General features: G+C 42.5%; 1 protein-coding gene across 5 annotated transcripts in view; it reads left to right on the top strand.

The window, feature by feature from the left end:
• LOC149474388 (F-box/LRR-repeat protein 21-like) overlaps nt 1-17318 on the top strand; it is an 87334-nt gene extending 70016 nt beyond the window's left edge. For all 5 annotated transcript variants that reach the window (XM_089663915.1, XM_089663795.1, XM_089663987.1 and 2 more), the window contains 3 exons: nt 5155-5277; nt 9088-9259; nt 10917-17318. In XM_089663915.1, the coding sequence (XP_089520041.1) occupies nt 5155-5277; nt 9088-9259; nt 10917-11560 (939 nt within the window). In that variant the 3' untranslated portion in view covers nt 11561-17318. The remainder of the gene's footprint in view (nt 1-5154; nt 5278-9087; nt 9260-10916) is intronic.
• The last annotated feature ends 285 nt before the right edge of the window (nt 17319-17603 follow it).

Below are 17603 nucleotides of genomic sequence, written 5' to 3'. Positions count from 1 at the left end.
CAGCAGTCTTTCTTGGAATCCGTTTCCAAGAGACAACAGTTTGCGAGCACGCACCCGACGGTGCAAAAGCTGAACGTCCTCCTGTCCAAGTTGCTGGTGCTGCAGTCCCTCCCTTTCCAAGTGGTGGACTCAGCACCTTTCCGAGAAATGATGGCTTGTGCCGCGCCGCGGTGGAGAGTGCCAAGCCGTCATTTCTTCGCCAAAAAGGCAGTGCCAGCCCTGCATTCACATGTAGAAGAGATGGTGGGCCAGTCTTTGAGCATGTCGGTCTCTGCCAAAGTGCACGGCAGCGCCGACGTGTGGAGCTGTAACTACGGTCAGGGACAGTACATGTCATTTACGGCCCACTGGGTGAACGTGGTGCCGTCGCAGCCGCACCAGCAACTTGGACAGGTCACGCCGCTTTTGCCTCCACGTTTGCATGTCCTTGGTCCGGCAAAGATGTCCGCCTCTACCACCTCTTCTTCCGCCGTGTCCTAAGCCGCCACCCCCGTGCCAAGTCCCATTACCCGACCGGCATATCACATGTGCAGGGCGCAACGGTGTCACGCTGTGCTGCACCTGGTATGCCTTGGCGAACGTAGTCACACAGGGGAGGAACTTCTCAGTGTAATGAACAGAGAAATCGACAGATGGCTGTCTCCGCGCAAACTCAAAATCGGAACCATGTTGACCGACAACGGAAAGAACATGGTGTCTGCTCTGCGTCAAGGAAGGTTGTGCCATGCGCCATGCATGGCTCACGTGTTCAATCTGGTTGTCAAGCGGTTCCTAAAATCCACCATCCCACTGCAAGACATCCTTAAAATGTCACGTAAACTTTGCATGCATTTCAGCCATTCCTACACCGCAAAGCACACCCTCCTTGAGCTGCAGCGGCAGAACGGAATTGCACAGCATCGCCTGATCTGCGACGTTGCAACAAGGTGGAATTCAACCCTACACATGTTAGACCGCCTTTACGAACAGCGAAAGGCCATCACCGATTTCCTGATGTTACAAGCGGATAAAGGTACTCCCCTGTGTAACTTTGATGTCAGCCATTGGCAGCTCATGCGTGACACCTGCCGCTTGCTCAGGCCCTTTGAGGAGGCCACGCTATTCATGAGTCGGCAGGACTATGGGATGAACGACGTCATTCCTCTGTTGCACGTCCTGGAACAAATGCTGTTAACAATGGCTGGTCAGGGTGCGGTAGACGTGGCGCACAGATCTCAACGCCACATGACCCCTGTGGGGGCAGGACAGGAAGAAGAGGAGGACATTTGTGCTCAGAAATTATTGAGTGAAATGGGTGGTTTTTCCACTCAGCGGACAGGAGTGGAGGAGCAGGAGCATCTGGTAGAGGAGGAGGAGGAGGAGACAGAGGACCCAGACGCACCGTGGCAGTATGCTGTGGAGATGGAGGCAGGGAGTCCCTCGCATTCCTTGGCACAAATGGCCCATAGCATGCTCGGTTGCTTGCGTAGCGACAGCCGAATAATAACCATCAGACAGAGGGATGACTTTTGGCTGTCCACCTTGTTGGACCCTCGCTACCGTTCAAAAATGGTGGCCTTTTTCACACCTGCTGAGAGGGAGGCCAAAATAACGTACTATAAAAACCACCTATGTAGTCAGTTGGTCTCTGCCTTTGTGCGCCAACATCCATCCTCAGACACTGTGGGCCCTGTGCGCTCACGTTCCGCTGCCATGGCAGCAGGGGAGGGGTGGGGTGGTAGGAGCAGTGGCAGCTCCACCAGCAGCGGCTGCCTCAGTCTGCAGTCGATGATGAGTAGCTTTCTTCACCAGCGCAGTGAGGAAACTACTAACCAGCCGCAGCAGCAGCAGCAGCAGCATCAGGTGGACCTGGAGCAGGACCTCAAACAACAGGCTTGGGCCTACTTGGACAGCACCCTGCCAACCGAGGTAGACAATCCCCTTGACTACTGGGCAACGAAACTTGACCTTTGGCCCCAACTAGCTGAATTTGCCCTTGAAAGGCTGTCATGCCCGGCCAGTAGCGTGGCATCGGAGCGCGTGTTTAGTGCGGCAGGCGGTATTGTAACTCCGCGGAGGACACGACTGTCCACCCAAAGTGTGGAGAGACTCACGTTTGTGAAAATGAATCAGGCGTGGATTAGTCTGGATTTCAAACCACCAGTTCCTGACACAACTGACTAAATCCGCCATGAATCATGCCTCAAACATGTGCCACTTTCAGGTCTCCTCACACACTGCTGGTGTGTTCCATTTTTTGTCATAGGGTGCTGGCAGATTACGGGCCTCCCATAGCTGCTGCCAGGCCCCTAATCTGCCATGGGCCCCTATACCGCCTCCTCATGCTGCTGCCAGGTCCACAGTCTCTTATGCCATGTGCCACTTTCAGGTCTCCTCACACTGCTGGTGTGTTCAATTTTTTGACATAGGGTGCTGGCAGATTACGGGCCTCCCATAGCTGCTGCCAGGCCCCTAATCTGCCATGGGCCCCTATACCGCCTCCTCATGCTGCTGCCAAGTCCAGAGTCTCTCATGGGTCCCTGTACGGCCTCCCATTGCTGCTGTCTCCATCGCCACACTCTGCCATGTGCCACTTTCAGGTCTCCTCACACTGCTGGTGTGTTCCATTTTTTGTCATAGGGTGCTGGCAGATTACGGGCCTCCCATAGCTGCTGCCATGCCCCTAATCTGCCATGGGCCCCTATACCGCCTCCTCATGCTGCTGCCAGGTCCAGAGTCTCTCATGGGTCCCTGTACGGCCTCCCATTGCTGCTGTCTCCATCGCCACACTCTGCCATGTGCCACTTTCAGGTCTCCTCACACTGCTGGTGGGTTCCATTTTTTGTCATAGGGTGCTGGCAGATTACGGGCCTCCCATAGCTGCTGCCAGGCCCCTAATCTGCCATGGGCCCCCGTACCGACTCCTCATGCTGCTGCCAGGCCCGTAATCTGTCATGGGCCCCTGTTGTCGCTTGTTGGCATATTCCGCTCGTTCAGATGCTCCTTCTCCTGCTACTCCTCTTCACGGATTCCGTCAGCAGTCTTTCTTGGAATCCGTTTCCAAGAGACAACAGTTTGCGAGCACGCACCCGACGGTGCAGAAGCTGAACGTCCTCCTGTCCAAGTTGCTGCTGCCAGGCTCGTAATATGTCATGCGCCCCTGTACCGCCTCCTCATGCTGCTGCCAGGTCCAGAGTGTGTCATGGGCCCCCGTACCGACTCCTCATGCTGCTGCCAGGCCCGTAATCTGTCATGGGCCCCTGTACCGCCTCCCCATGCTGCTGCCAGGTCCAGAGTGTGTCATGGGTCCCTGTACGGCCTCCCATTGCTACTGCCAGGCCCGTAATCTGCCATGGGCCCCCGTACCGACTCCTCATGCTGCTGCCAGGCCCGTAATCTGTCATGGGCCCCTGTACCGCCTCCTCATGCTGCTGCCAGGTCCAGAGTGTGTCATGGGTCCCTGTACGGCCTCCCATTGCTGCTGTCTCTATCGCCACACTCTGCCATGTGCCACTTTCAGGTCTCCTCACACTGCTGGTGGTTTCCATTTTTGTCATAGGGTGCTGTATGGCCTCCCATTGCTGCTGCCTCCACCGCCACACTGTGGCTCCACACTCTGGTTTTGGCCCCATGACTGCCCAAATGAGTGAAGTGTGCGGTGATTCTAAGATCGACGGCACTCATCTGCATGTCATACTGACTGACAGTATTATTTCTCTTCCCCAGCAGACTCCAAGGGCATTTAAATTAAAGGTACAGTGTTCTGCACTAATATTAAGTCTCTCTGAAGCCTAGAAACACCCTTTTTTAAGTTAAATTCACAGCAAATATATTCGACTCGAATCAAAATTTTTCCACGAATTCGCCAAATCAGTCTAATCGAATTTTTGAATACTTCGCTCATCTCTAGTTGTCACCTTCTCACCAAGCTGCTTGGCGAGAGTTTTGTAGCCCAGTCCAGCCTTGTGTAGGTTTACAATCTTGTCCCTTGCATCCTTGAACAGCTCTTTGGTCTTTGCCATGTTGGAGAGTTTGGAATCTGATTGTTTGATTGCTCCTGTGGACAGGTGTCTTTTATACAGGTAACACAATGAGATTAGCAGCACTCCCTTTAAGAGACTGCTTCTAATCTCAGCTTGTTGCCTGTATGAAAAACACCTAGTAGCCAGAAATCCTGCTGAATGATAGGGGATCAAATACTTATTTCCCTCATGAATATGCAAATCAGTGCATAATTTGTTAGACATGGATTTCTTTTGAATTTGTTGTTGCTATTCTGTCTCTGTGTTACAATACACCTACCATTCCATTTTTAGACTTATCATTTCTTTGTGAGTGGGCAAACATTCAAAATCAGCAGGGGATCAAATACTTATTTCCTTCATTGTATCCCACAGTACACACAACATGGAAATGCAATCATTTTAGTAAATATAAACTGATAAATACCCTTTCTCATCAGCATTATACAGTATAGCAGTCTTGTGCCTTCTATCAGTTTCCAGCTGAGCACTGGTTAAAGCTTGTAGGAGGAGTTTTCATTCTGCTCTGACTGTCCTATGAGGCTGCATAACCCCTGACCCTCTGTCTGGACAGTGCTGATTGGCCTTCTGCTGATCATATGCACCCTCCAAAAGAAAAAAAAAACTCTCTAGCCATCCACACTAAACTGGGGATATGCAAAGTGACTCCTAGAGCTCTGTAGTGTCATCAGATGAACTGTGGACAGTAGAAGAAGGGGGAGATCAAAGAAGACAGGATCAAACTGCCTTTTTACACAGGGTTAACCCCTTAGATTCCACAAGCATGCTTTACTGCATATACAGATTGATTTTACTGTTGTGGGTTAGTAACACTTTTAGTTTTGGGTTTGAATGGAAGCAAGGTTGGATGTGAGGGCCAGTTAAAAAAAGCTAAGATTAGCAGGTAAGGTGTGTGGTGAAGGCAGTTGGTTTTTTTCTTCAAATTTTGGCTTAAAAAGCTGATCACTGACAGCACCAGACCATAACCAATAAAAGTTAATTACAGTGATTGCACAGGGGCCCTTCTGCCTTAATAGAGTATAAAAATACTGTGGGTACTGTAATGTGCAGCCTGCAAAAGGCATACATTCCTTTTTAAAAGACGAGATAGTCATAAAGTTTAGCATGAAATCTATCGATCTTTCTTTTTCAGGTTGATAGCTGCACAGAGTCAGCTGAAGCAGCATGTGACATCCTGTCACAGCTCGTAAACTGCTCCATTAAAACTCTTGGACTGATATCAACGGCAAAACCAAGTTTTATGAATGTTTCTAAGGTATGGCAAGGAGTGCTAAAAGGACTAATCTAAATTCCAAATATTTGTTAAATTAAAATCACTTACATACATTTCAGACACATCAAAACAAAAAGGTGTACACATTTTTATAGTTCATTTTCTGAAGATATCAGCCACAAACTATTCCCTGCCAGTATGCTCCAGAGAAGGACCCTTGCTCTCTATGTGGACGCAGTGGTCTGTCTGGATTGTAAAAGACCTGGGGCACCCAAATGCCATGGTGAAAAGTGGGTGTAGACAAACTGTGCTAACAGTGGAAGGGACCTAAAAGAGTATAAGTATTCCCTGACAATTTTAATGAACACTTTGTCAGGAGTATGTAGTTTACAATATAGCATGCCAGGTTTAGATATGTAATGGCTTGCATACGTCACAGCCATTGCACCCACAAAATATGCTTTAATTTTTTTAATGTTGCTGTGCCACAATCTACACATGTAATCCTCAGCACAATCCTTTAGCAAAAACTGTAAATCTTCCATTACATATGCTTTTCTGCTTACAGAATATTGAGAAAGATAAAACTTTGAGCCTACTTTAAAGAAAAACTTAATTGTTTCAACAGTTGCTGGATGATAAGTAGTCCCTGACGATTTTAATGAACACTTTGTCAGGAGTATGTAATGTCCAATATAGCATGCCAGGTTTAGATGTGTAATCCATAGAGTGCAAGGGTCAGTAGTGTGTAACGTATAGAGTGACGGGGTCAGAAGCATGTAACCCACAGAGTACAGGGTTCAGCAATATGTAAAGCACAGAATGAGGAGGTCAGTAGTATGTAACAGAGTGAAGAAATCAGGAGAATGTAAAGCACAGAGGTGAGGAGTACTCAATGCAGAAAGAGCAGGGGTCAGGAGTGTGTAGGACACAGAGCCCTGCAAATAGCAATATGTAAAGCAGAGAGGTAAGAAATATATAACAGAGTGCAAGGTTGAGGAGTATGTGGGACACAGAGTTTAGAGAACAAGAGTCCACAATGCATAGAACACAGGGATCAAGAGTGTGTAAGGTAGTACAGTGTACAGGGGTAAGGAGTACAGAATACAGGGGCCAGCAGTATGTAACTCACAAAGTGCAGGGGTCAGAGGTACATAAGTCTTTGTAGTGTAGGTGTCAGGATTGTGTAAGACACAGAGTGCAGGGTTCAGTAGTGCGTAAGGCACAAAGTGTGTATCTCACAAATTGCATGGACCATGAGTATGTAACTCACAAAGCTCAGGGGTCAGATATCTGTAATGCAAAGTGTCCAGGAGTGAGTAGTGTAACACACATTGTACAGGATTCAGCAGTACATAAGGCACAGTGCATAAGGGTCAGTAGTACATAAGGCACAGAGTGTAGGGGTCAGAAGTATGTAAGTCACAAAGCTCAGTGTTCGGTAGTATGAAAAACAAAATTGGGGAGCATCAGACTCACAGTTCTCTGCAAGTCTCATCTGTAAGGTGTAATAACATGGTCTGTGCCTGCTGCCCATCATACCTGTAGCACAATGCTGAGGGAAGTGCCCTGAAACTCTTTGTTGCTTTACAGGTCTGCTGAGCAGAGATAAAATCTGACAGCTGCCTCATGCAGGCCATAGACAGTTCGTTTATCGGCCAATTTTTCGTCCGAAAAAAAAATCGATTTTCGTACCGTTTGTGGGGCAATGTCATCGGCCAATTTTTTGCGGTTCCTCCTCATTTCTTTTATCGGTCATGCTGGAAAATTTGCAAAAAACTGCAGATTTTCGCAGTCATTGGTGGCAACAGAACTACCAAGGTTTCGTTTTTCGGCCGAAAAATCAGCCGATAAACAAACCGTATATGGCCTGCATAAGCTTCCAAATTGAAAAAAAAAAATAAGGGATGTCCTGGCGGTGAGATCAGGGCCCTCAAGCCCTTGGTGCCTGGTGCTAATGATGCTGGTGTTCTCTGCATGCTGAATCACATCTTCTGTACATATATCTGCAAATCTCAAGCTCTTGGCTGATTGGAGAATTCTGGCTCTGACTTATCATGACAAGATGAATATGCTAATAAACTGTTAGTCCTTAAGTCAGCATTAGTCTTTCTTTGAACTGTTAACATTAGAATTGCAGGTTTCTAGCAGACCCACTGCTATAACGTGAGAATTGGCTGAATGATCAACCATGTGCCTCAAGTCTAAATGACTTTAAGCACTAGAAGCTCCCTGTACTGCACATTCTTGTACCCATGAAGTCTGTATTGGCACAGAAATGGGTTTCAGTGCTTCCAGACAGATGTTTTGTTTGTTAAAGAGTTGCGCATAAACTAATTTGTGACAGTTATTTATATCCCATACACTACATACTATAGCCATACACTTATGTATGGCTATAGTAAAGGATACTACATAGTTTGTCTGGCTGAAAAAAGACAAAAGTCCATCTAGTTCAACCATAAAAAAAAAAAATTTTAATCCTACACCCACAGTTGATCCAGAGGAAGGCAAAAACCCAGCAAAGCATGATCCAATTTGCTCCTGCAGGGAAAAAAATTCCTTCCTTATCCCCCTAGAGGCAATCTGATATTCCCTGGATTAACTTTACCTATAAATGTTTGTATCCAGTTATATTCTGTGTATCCAGGAAAGAATCCAGGCCTTTTTTAAAGCAATCCACTGAGCTGGCCAGAACCAACTCTTGAGGGAGTCTATTCCACATTTTCACAGCTCTTACTGTGAAGAAACCTTTCAGTATTTGGTGATTAAATCTCTAGTACTCCAGATGTAAAGAGTGCCCCCTTGTCCTCTGTGATGACTTCAGGGTGAATAACTCTACACCGAGTTCACTATATGAACCACTGATGTATTTATACATGTTGATCAAATCTCCTCTTCTCAAGAGAGAATAAATTCAGTTCCTCTAATCTTTCCTCATAGCTGAGCTTCTCCATGTCTCTTATCAGTTTGGTTGCCCTTCTCTGCACTTTCTTCAGTTCCCCCATATTATTTTTGTGACTTGGTGCCCACAACTGAACTGCATATTCCAGATGAGGTCTTACTCAGTACTAGTACTATGATATTATGCAGGCTGCCATTGACAATTTTCTATTTTGAAAATGCTTGTTGCCAGGTTCTCACTGGCTCCAATGATTAGTGAATGAATACTTAGAGCAAATATTTAGATCGAAAATTCTGATGTCACTGTCACTTTCTGATTATGGTATTTCTGGGTTATACTGAATATACTGAACTCCAGGATAAGCAAATATTGTCTGATTACCAAAGACATGTTGAATATTGACTCTTTGGTGTGCTTTGTGCTTTTCTTATCTGTGCAGATCTATCTATTGAGGAACTTTGCTTCCGTGCAGCAGCTTCCTGTAATAAAAAACAGTCACTACTGCTCTACCTCCTTGTGTAGGTTGGCCGATCATGTATTCTAGTTTTCTGCAGTTTGAAGTGGGTGGAGCCTGCTGGGTCCTTCTCACAGCTCTGCACAATCTATGTGTAGTACAGTCACTGCTACTTTAAAAAATATATATATATATATAAATGCTTTTGCAAGGGAATTTGGTTCATATAAAGTGGATTTCAATCCTTTGAGGAATTTATTTAAATCAGTGTTTTTCAAACCAGAGGACAGCTTTAAAACCAGTCAAATCACTAACATTCTCAGAAGGTGGTCAGCAATGGAAGCCCCCGTATTTTTCTGTAAGGCCCAGAATATTCAAACTTTTGATTCTGTTGGGTGATTTTTTTTTCATTACATATATATTTCTTTATAATATTTATTCTTTTACAGTGAACCCAATATCTTAAATAATCCTGATTTTTTTTTTTTCGTAGTCTCACTTTGTATCAGCACTGACTGTGGTCTTTGTCAACTCAAAGTCATTGTCTTCAATAAAGATCGACGACACACCAGTCGATGATCCTTCACTGAAAGTTTTGGTGGCAAATAATAGTGATACTCTGAAGCTGCTAAAAATGAGCAGTTGTCCTCATGTTTCACCTGCAGGTAAGAAACATTCAAGGAAGAAAACAAAATAATTAAGTATGCTTTCTAGTGATGCCATTGATGTCTCTTTATAAATATCCAATTTGCTATAGCTTCAAATGTACTGCCTTTCACAGGTACCTAGGTGAATACGCGTCTCTTGCAAACACTATATATATCCAAAGGCTATATACCTAACATAAAAAGAAACAAAGCAAAGTGCACTTGACAGCACAGGTAACTCACCTTTAAATGAATAAACTGATAACATTGCACTTAAAAAAAAATATGATTTCATCAGGCCATTGAACCAAGAAGAACGTATACTGTGGGTGGCCAGATCACATCAGCAGTTGCTGAAATCACTCTGACTCAGCAGCCAGCAAAAAGGAGAGGTGAAATCAAAAGATGGAGGATTTTGGAGTGCACACTATACTTTTTAAAGTGATTTACCTGTGCTATTCATTGTGCTGTGCTTTGTTTTTGATTTTGTTATAGCTAAAACAATATCTTGTTACACTTTTCTTTAATCAAAACTGGATAAATTCAGTGTGCCCATTTCTGAAGAATTAGTTGGCCACATTTTTGGCTAATACTTCCCACACAGTCCAATTTAGGAAAGCCTTTATAAACTTTTACTGTTCTTAAACTCTCTGACCCTTCCCAACAAACCTTCCTCCCCAATATAAAATACCTTAAATCACACTTATCATGAGAATTGTAAAGTAAAGGTAAAGCTAGCACAACAAAACTGGTCCTTACAGCTCAAAGTAAAAGCTCTTGAATTCATAGGAAGGATGACATGAAACAAAACCAGCAACCTGTTTCAGAGTTAAGAAAAGCCCCCTTCCATCAATACATAAAGTGTTACTAAACCCACAACAGTAAAATCAGTCTGCATTTTGCAGTAATGCATGCTTGTTTATCCTCTGCATTGTGTAAAAAGGCTGTTTGATCCTGTCTTCTCTGATCCTCCCCCTCTTCTACTGTTCCCAACCCATCTGCTGATAGTATAGAGCTCTAGATCTCACATGCTCAGTTTAGTGTGTAGTGCTAGAGCATTGTTTTTTTTCTTTGGGAGTGTGTATGTGATCAGCACAGGGCCAATCAGGACTGTTCAGACAGAGGGTCAGGGGTTATGCAGCCTAATAGGACAGTCGAAGCAGAATGAAAACGTCTCCTACAAGCTTTAACCAGTGCGCAGCTGGACACTGATAGAAGGCGCAAGACTGCTAAATACCTTTTCTCATCAGCAGTATATAGCAGTTTATATTTACAACAATACAAATACAAGCATTTACTGGTAGTGTGTACTTTGGGAGACCAGATAAAGTGTTACTAAACCCACAACCCTGCATTCACTCTAAGTTACTACATGTGCATTAAAAGCTGAACTCTGGGCTCCTTAAGAAGATTAATTAAATATATTCTGCAATCATAGGAAGTAGCATCTGCCTGCATAAGGTGCACGAAACAAACAATGTTTAATTCAAAGACCAAACATTTTAAATTTTTTCATGAAATATGTACTTTTAGCCACTTCTCAAAAACTCCACTCCTCCAAAATGAGGTGATTGGAAAGGAGAGGAGTAGGTGATCAATAAATTTGAACTAAAATTTTTTAGTTTTTGTAATATAACATAAATAAATCTATTGTTTACTTTTTTACTGCCAACAGGAATTTTGTGTGTAGCTGATCAGTGTCATGGCCTTCGAGAACTAGCCCTGAACTACCACCTTCTAAGTGATGAATTGCTCTTGGCTCTTTCCACTGAGAAACATGTGCGTCTTGAGCATCTTCGTATTGATGTTGTAAGTGAAAACCCAGGCCAGACACAGTTTCACACAATAAAAAAGCAAAGCTGGGATGCGCTCATCAAGCATTCACCCAAGGTCAACATTGTTATGTACTTCTTTCTGTACGAAGAAGAATTTGATGCATTTTTCCGAGAAGAGACTCCTGTTACTCATCTTTACTTTGGTCGTGCTGTAAGTAAGGCTATGTTGGGCCGCATAGGCATGAACTGTCCTCGCTTGATTGAATTGGTGGTTTGTGCAAATGGACTTCAGCCTTTAGATGATGAGCTCATCCGCATTGCTGACCGTTGCAAAAATTTGACGGCCATTGGCCTTGGAGAGTGTGAAGTTTCCTGCAGTGCATTTGTTGAATTTGTAAAAATGTGTGGACGGAGACTAACACAACTGTCCATTATGGAAGAAGTGCTCATCCCAGACAACAAATACAACTTGGAGCAAATCCATTGTGAAGTTTCAAAGCACCTTGGCAGAATGTGGTTTCCAGATATGATGCCTACTTGGTAGACTAACAGGACATCATTTTAGGATGCTTGTTGCTTTAGTTTACTATGCAATAATTCTTTGATACATAGATAATGTGGTACAAACAGTTAAATACAATTACACATTTACATCATGCTTACAAAGCAGAAGGCCAGTCAGCATTAAAATACAGGAACTAAACATATCCCAGTATCAAAAATCAAGTGGTTTATTATTTAGGAATGTGCTAGCTATATCATTTGTATATTTACTTGTACAAACCAAAAAATCTTTGCTAATTGCTTAGCATTAAGCACTTTATGACAGTCATTTGTTTATAATATAGTCAGTGTTGTTATAAATGTTATTGTTTGTTCTTGTAATATTTTATGATAAAATTAACTATTTGGATTTACAAGATTAAGGGATTTGGACCATTAGGTTAAGTTAAAGTATTATTAAACCCAATTTATAATCTGTAAATCACACTTACATGCTGTCAGAGTTGCTGACAATCTCTCTTTTCAGGCCCAATTATCATCCAGAAGCTGAAATTCAATTTATGGGAAAAGACACTTCCTTCTGGCTGATGGCTACATTGCCTTGCAGAGTGTTTCCTGGAAGTCAAACACAGCCACCTCTGCTTGTGGTGTCTCAGTCCAAAGAATTTACCATGCATGTAGACATGCACAGATGGCACAGAGAGACTGCTCCACCCATCAGCTTGTGATTGACAGCTGGTGTTCTAATCTTGGTACTAGCATGTTTACTCATGTGCAGTACATCAGTTTGTCGATCATTGATGTTCACTGTGTATGTTCCTCAGCAAAATGTTTGGGGAAATGCAGGGCAAGGGACAATGATACTTCCAGTTTTGTAAAGTAAAATAAGTATTTGCAAGCATAACGAAAAAAAGACTTGCTTAAAAAGTATTTTGAGGGGAAAAATGTAATTGGCTGATAAATGTTTACTACTACTTTAAATTGTAGAGCATATTATATATTTTTTACCCTGCCCTATACAGAATAGATATCACAGACAACATTATACCAATAATTCATCACATAAAGCTCAAATCTGAATTTGTTGTTGCTGAGCTTGTAAAGCTCTAGTTTGCACTTTTAATTAATAGTACATTTAAAACAATCCACTAAAATGTACCCAAACCTAGGGCAGCTCCATCAACCTTATCCACCTAAAAGTTCACTATCCCATACAATATGGCCAAACATGGCCTCCAAATTTTGGGGACAGGATCTACTAATCTGTCAATGATGGAAAAAATGTTCTTTTCAGACTTTCCATTAACATGTCAAACCTATGGTTAAAAAAAAAATGATCCAGATAATGACCTGCTAGCCGGAGTAGTGTCTTATGTTTTTGTTTTTTTTCCATGTGCAGGGCTGTCTTTTACCGACACAAGGATGCACAGCTGTTGTGTGCATTCCCATGCTGGAGTCCCTTTCATTTCTGTTGGGACATGTGGCTGCACGGATCAGTGTCCTGATATAACATGCAAGTGTGTGCAGGTGCATTTGGGGACATGCAAATACTCACAACCAGGGGCGGACTGACCCTTTGGAAACTCGGGCAGTAGGGGGTCAGTAGGGGGCCCCATGAGGATTTTTTCAGTTTGGGCAAGGACACAGGGGCCCCATGGTCCCCTATTGCCCTGGGGCCCCATGAGTTGTCAGTCCGCCCCTGCTCACAACTGCATGTTATATTAGGACACAGTGGCTGTGCCTGTTCAGCTGTGTGTCCCAATAGAAATTAATGGGACTCTGGCATGGGGATGCATGCAACAGCTGTGTATCCCTGTGGCAGTAAAAGATGGCCCTGTACAGAAGACGCATGTCTGTGCCCCGTCTGCATGGGCCCTAACAAACTACCTAGTCCTAGTTACTTCTAGGTTGCAGCAAGGGGCACACTATAGGGTTTATTTTACTAAAGCTGATTCACTCAGAATCTGGTGTAGCTGTGCATGGTGGCTGATCATCTTCTAACCTCAGCTTGTTCAATTAAGCTTTAGCAATAAAACCTGGGAACTGATTCACAAGATTCTGAGTGAACCAGCTTTAGTAAATAAACCCCTATGTGTGAAGCAAAATCATTCACTGGGTATTTAGCCAGAGCCAGCCAACCATTGCCTCTGCTTTACTATGTACCTGCGTTGCATCACCTCCAGATGCAGAAGTTTTGCAAAGAGGACTACTGTGTCCTGGAAGGAGACTACTTCAGCTATCAGGCATTTGGGGGATCTTATTTAATTATACAAGTAGTTTACAGCAAGGAGGCAGGAATGGCAGGAAACATTAATACTTGGATTTAGGACCCTTTAAGAAGGGTTTTGTTTGCATGGAGTTCTTGGATGCAGTCATTGTGATTAATAATTATGTTTGATGAGAGCTTGTTAACTGGTATAGCAGCAAAGTTTGTGAAGGCTAATCTTTTGCTAGTTGATGTACATAACTGTGAATACTTTTAAATATTGAATATACTTATACATATTTACTATATTTAAGACACTGATCCATGTAATATTGTCTAGGAATCATTAAAAATCCACTAGACTTTTTTTGCAGGCATAAGACAGAACTATGAAAATAGTTACATGCAGTATATACACTCACTGCCCACTTTATTAGGTACAACTGTTCATTTACTTGGTAACACAAATTGCTAATCAGCCAATCACATGGCAGCAATGCATTTAGGCATGTAGACCTGATGAAGACAATTTGCTGAAGTTCAAACTGAGCATCAGACTGGGGAAGAAAGGGGATTTAAGTGACCTTCAATGTGGTTGTTGGTGCTAGATTGGCTGATCTGCGTATTTCAAAAACTGCTGATCTACTGGGATTTTCACACACAACCATCTCTAGGGTACAGAAAATGGTCCAAAAAAGAGAAAATATCCAGTAAGCGGCAGTTGTGTGGATGAAAATGCCTTGCTGACGTCAGAGGAGAATGGGCAGAGTGGTTCAAGATGATAGAAAGGCAACAGTAACTCAAATAACCACTTGGTACAACCAAGGCATGCAGAATACCATCATCAATACACAATACATCAAACCTTGAAGCAGATGGGCAGCAGAACACCACAGTGGGTGCCACTCCTGTCAGCTAAGAACAGGAAAAGGAGGCTACAGTTTGCACAGGCTCACCAAAATTGGACAATAGAAGATTGGAAAAGCGTTGCCTGGTCTGATGAGTCTCAATTTCAGCTGCAACATTCAGATGATAGGGTCAGAATTTGGCATAAACAACATGAAAGCATGGATCCATCCTGCCTTGTCTCAAAGGTTCAGGCTGGTGTTGGTGGTGTAATGATGTGGGGGATATTTTTTTGGCACACTTTGGGTCCCTTAGTACCAACTGAGCATTGTTTAAATGCCAGAGCCTACCTGAGTGTTGTTGCTGATCATGTCCATCCCTTTATGACTACAGTGTACCCATCTTTTCATGGCTACTTCCAGCAGGATAATGCACCATGTCACAAAGTTCAAATCATCTCAAACTGGTTTCTTGAACATGTCAATGAGTTCACTGTACTCTAATGGCCTGCACAGTCACCAGATCTCAATCCAGTAGAGGGTGTACAATTTATGGAATTGGGGCGCTAAATGAGTAAGAGAGTGAAAAATGATTTAGCTTATTAACATGGCAGAACTTTAGACTGATGGCATTTTATAGAAACTGTCTATTATGGAAGAGAGCAATCTCTGGGATGATACACCTACCAGTATCCTAAAATATATTGCAAGAATTTCAATTAATTTATTTATTAGGCAAATCACTTGAGGTTTCTGAGCAGCAGTAAGCCAGCTCCTTGTATATCTAACCTGAAAAAGTGTATAAAAATGTTTCCCTCTTGGCCACAAATAACATTAAAGGTCTTCTGTAAGCATGTATTGTCTAAAATTTCTCATGAATTTAGAGTCACACAATTTTGGAGTCTGATTAGTAGTTTGTGTAATACAGGCACAGTAAACCTATTTGTAAATTATAAAGCAGCCAGAGTGGTATATGAAAAAATAATTGACTTACTGATTTAATTTTGTATATTGTTTGATATCCTATATGTTCTCAACTTTACTTGTGATGCATTGTACTTAACTGCTGTATGAAATGGGTGGTATTCAAAACGTATTCTGTAGACCTTCATTTTTACACTATACAGAGATGATCTGAAATAGGTTTTTTCATACATGTACTTTTGTATGAGCTATATCATAGTGTTTAAAACTAACAATGCTGTCGTGCATGTCAATGTACAAGCTAGGCTTTGCAGGACAGGTTTTTGTGACACTTTTTTTTTTTAGATATGCTTTTCACTTGCCAGTTTGTGATTCACCTGAATAGTTGTATACAAATCTAACAACAATTCGATTAATGAATTGTACATTTCTTTGCAGACCAATGCATGCAGATACCCAGGCCAATAAAAAAACATGACAAATGTACTCTGACAGTGATAATCACCATTCCATTCATGTCCCAACAACCATTTCTTCCTCACAGATCCTGGTCCAGATCTTGGAGACACCATCCATCGTCTCATTAGGAGCATGCCCCAATGTTGTCAGGCATGCATACAAGCACATGGGGGCCATACAGACTACTACCATTTTGAGTTGCTGCAATAAAATTTCAGCAAAATAGACTAGCCTGATGCATCATTTTTTCACTTTGAGTTTCGGGGTATCTTTGAATTCAGTTCTCTGTAGGTTGATGATTTTCATTTCCATCAACGATGGGGCATCCTTTTGTTCCTAACACATTACCCAATCCATATCAGTATAAATATCCAGCATGATATTTTTTTTTCCCTATTGAGATCTGATGTGTTTTCAAAGTGTTCCTTTTTTTGTGCAGTGTACAGTATATTGTATTGTGTAGTACTCGTATTTCCTCTCTATTTCACACAATTTAGATCAGTCTGTTTATTACCTGATTTAAGCTCTTTGAATATGCACTTGAAGGCCTAACAAATTGGGAGAATGTCATCAATCACAAGCAGGCATCCAATATATTGCCATCAATATTGTCTCTACCTTTCTTTTCCTCCTGTTTCAGATGGATTTTCTGGCTAGGCCTTGTTTACCATAAGGTTGTTTTGACTTATAGGTAATTTTTTTTGTTTCATCACTAGAAATTAAAAGGCAGAATGTCTGGTGAAGCTATATGAATTTAAAATGATCCTGTTGGCAGCTTAAATACTATAAAATAACAAAATACATACACTTTGGGGTATCTTAATGCATGTTTATACTCATATTTTTATGAGCTTGGGAGAAGGTCCATGCAAAACAGTTATTTAATTTTAGGATTTACTGGCTCCAATGTTTCAGTTGCTGGGGCCTGGCCTTTAAGCAAAGCTTCAACTTTTTTTTTCTGGATAATGAAAAGTAAAACCTCAGTTTGTGGTGCCTGATTTTAACAGGGTGTCCCTAAAGTCTGGACACATAGGCAAAATGCATATTGAGAAAAAAAAAACATCATAGAGTTAGTGATATTTCTTATGTGTCCAGACATTAGGGACACCCTGTAGATAGATATGCTTAAAATAGTGGGCAGGTTCCCTTTATGTGGTGAAGTCTCTAAAACTCTAAATTACCATTCTAAATCACTTCAAGGAACTCTCTTAATTTGATTCTTCATTTATTACATGTACAGTACAACTACTAGAGCCATCCATTTATACTCTACTCAGCATGTCAATAGTACTTCAAGCTACCCTAAAAGTTTTCTGCTTCATTAGACATGTGCATGTGTATTAAAAGTGGTTTACATTGTCATATCTTTATCTAGCATGACATTTTTTTTCCCCTTTTCCACTTGAAGCAAAGGAAAGCCCACTGGCAAACAAAGTTAAAGTATCTAGTAAAGCCCTCTTCCAAACAGGACTATGAAAAACACTCAGTATGGCAAGGGGTTCACTTAACCTCCCTGGAGGTATTCCCGAGTGTAGCTCGGGGTAAAGTTTCAGCACCACAAGCGGTAACCCCGAGCTACACTCGGCAATACCCTGCAGCATTGCTCCGAGATCTCTTCTTCACTTACCTTGTCCTTCGCTCCCATGATG

This window comes from Staurois parvus, unplaced genomic scaffold (genome assembly GCF_062004578.1).
Source record: "Staurois parvus isolate SC_StPar_1 unplaced genomic scaffold, SC_StPar_1.0 ptg000006l, whole genome shotgun sequence".
NCBI classification, from domain to species: domain Eukaryota; kingdom Metazoa; phylum Chordata; class Amphibia; order Anura; family Ranidae; genus Staurois; species Staurois parvus.
Note: the sequence above shows the minus strand (reverse complement) of the source record. Positions and strands in the feature narration are given on the sequence as shown.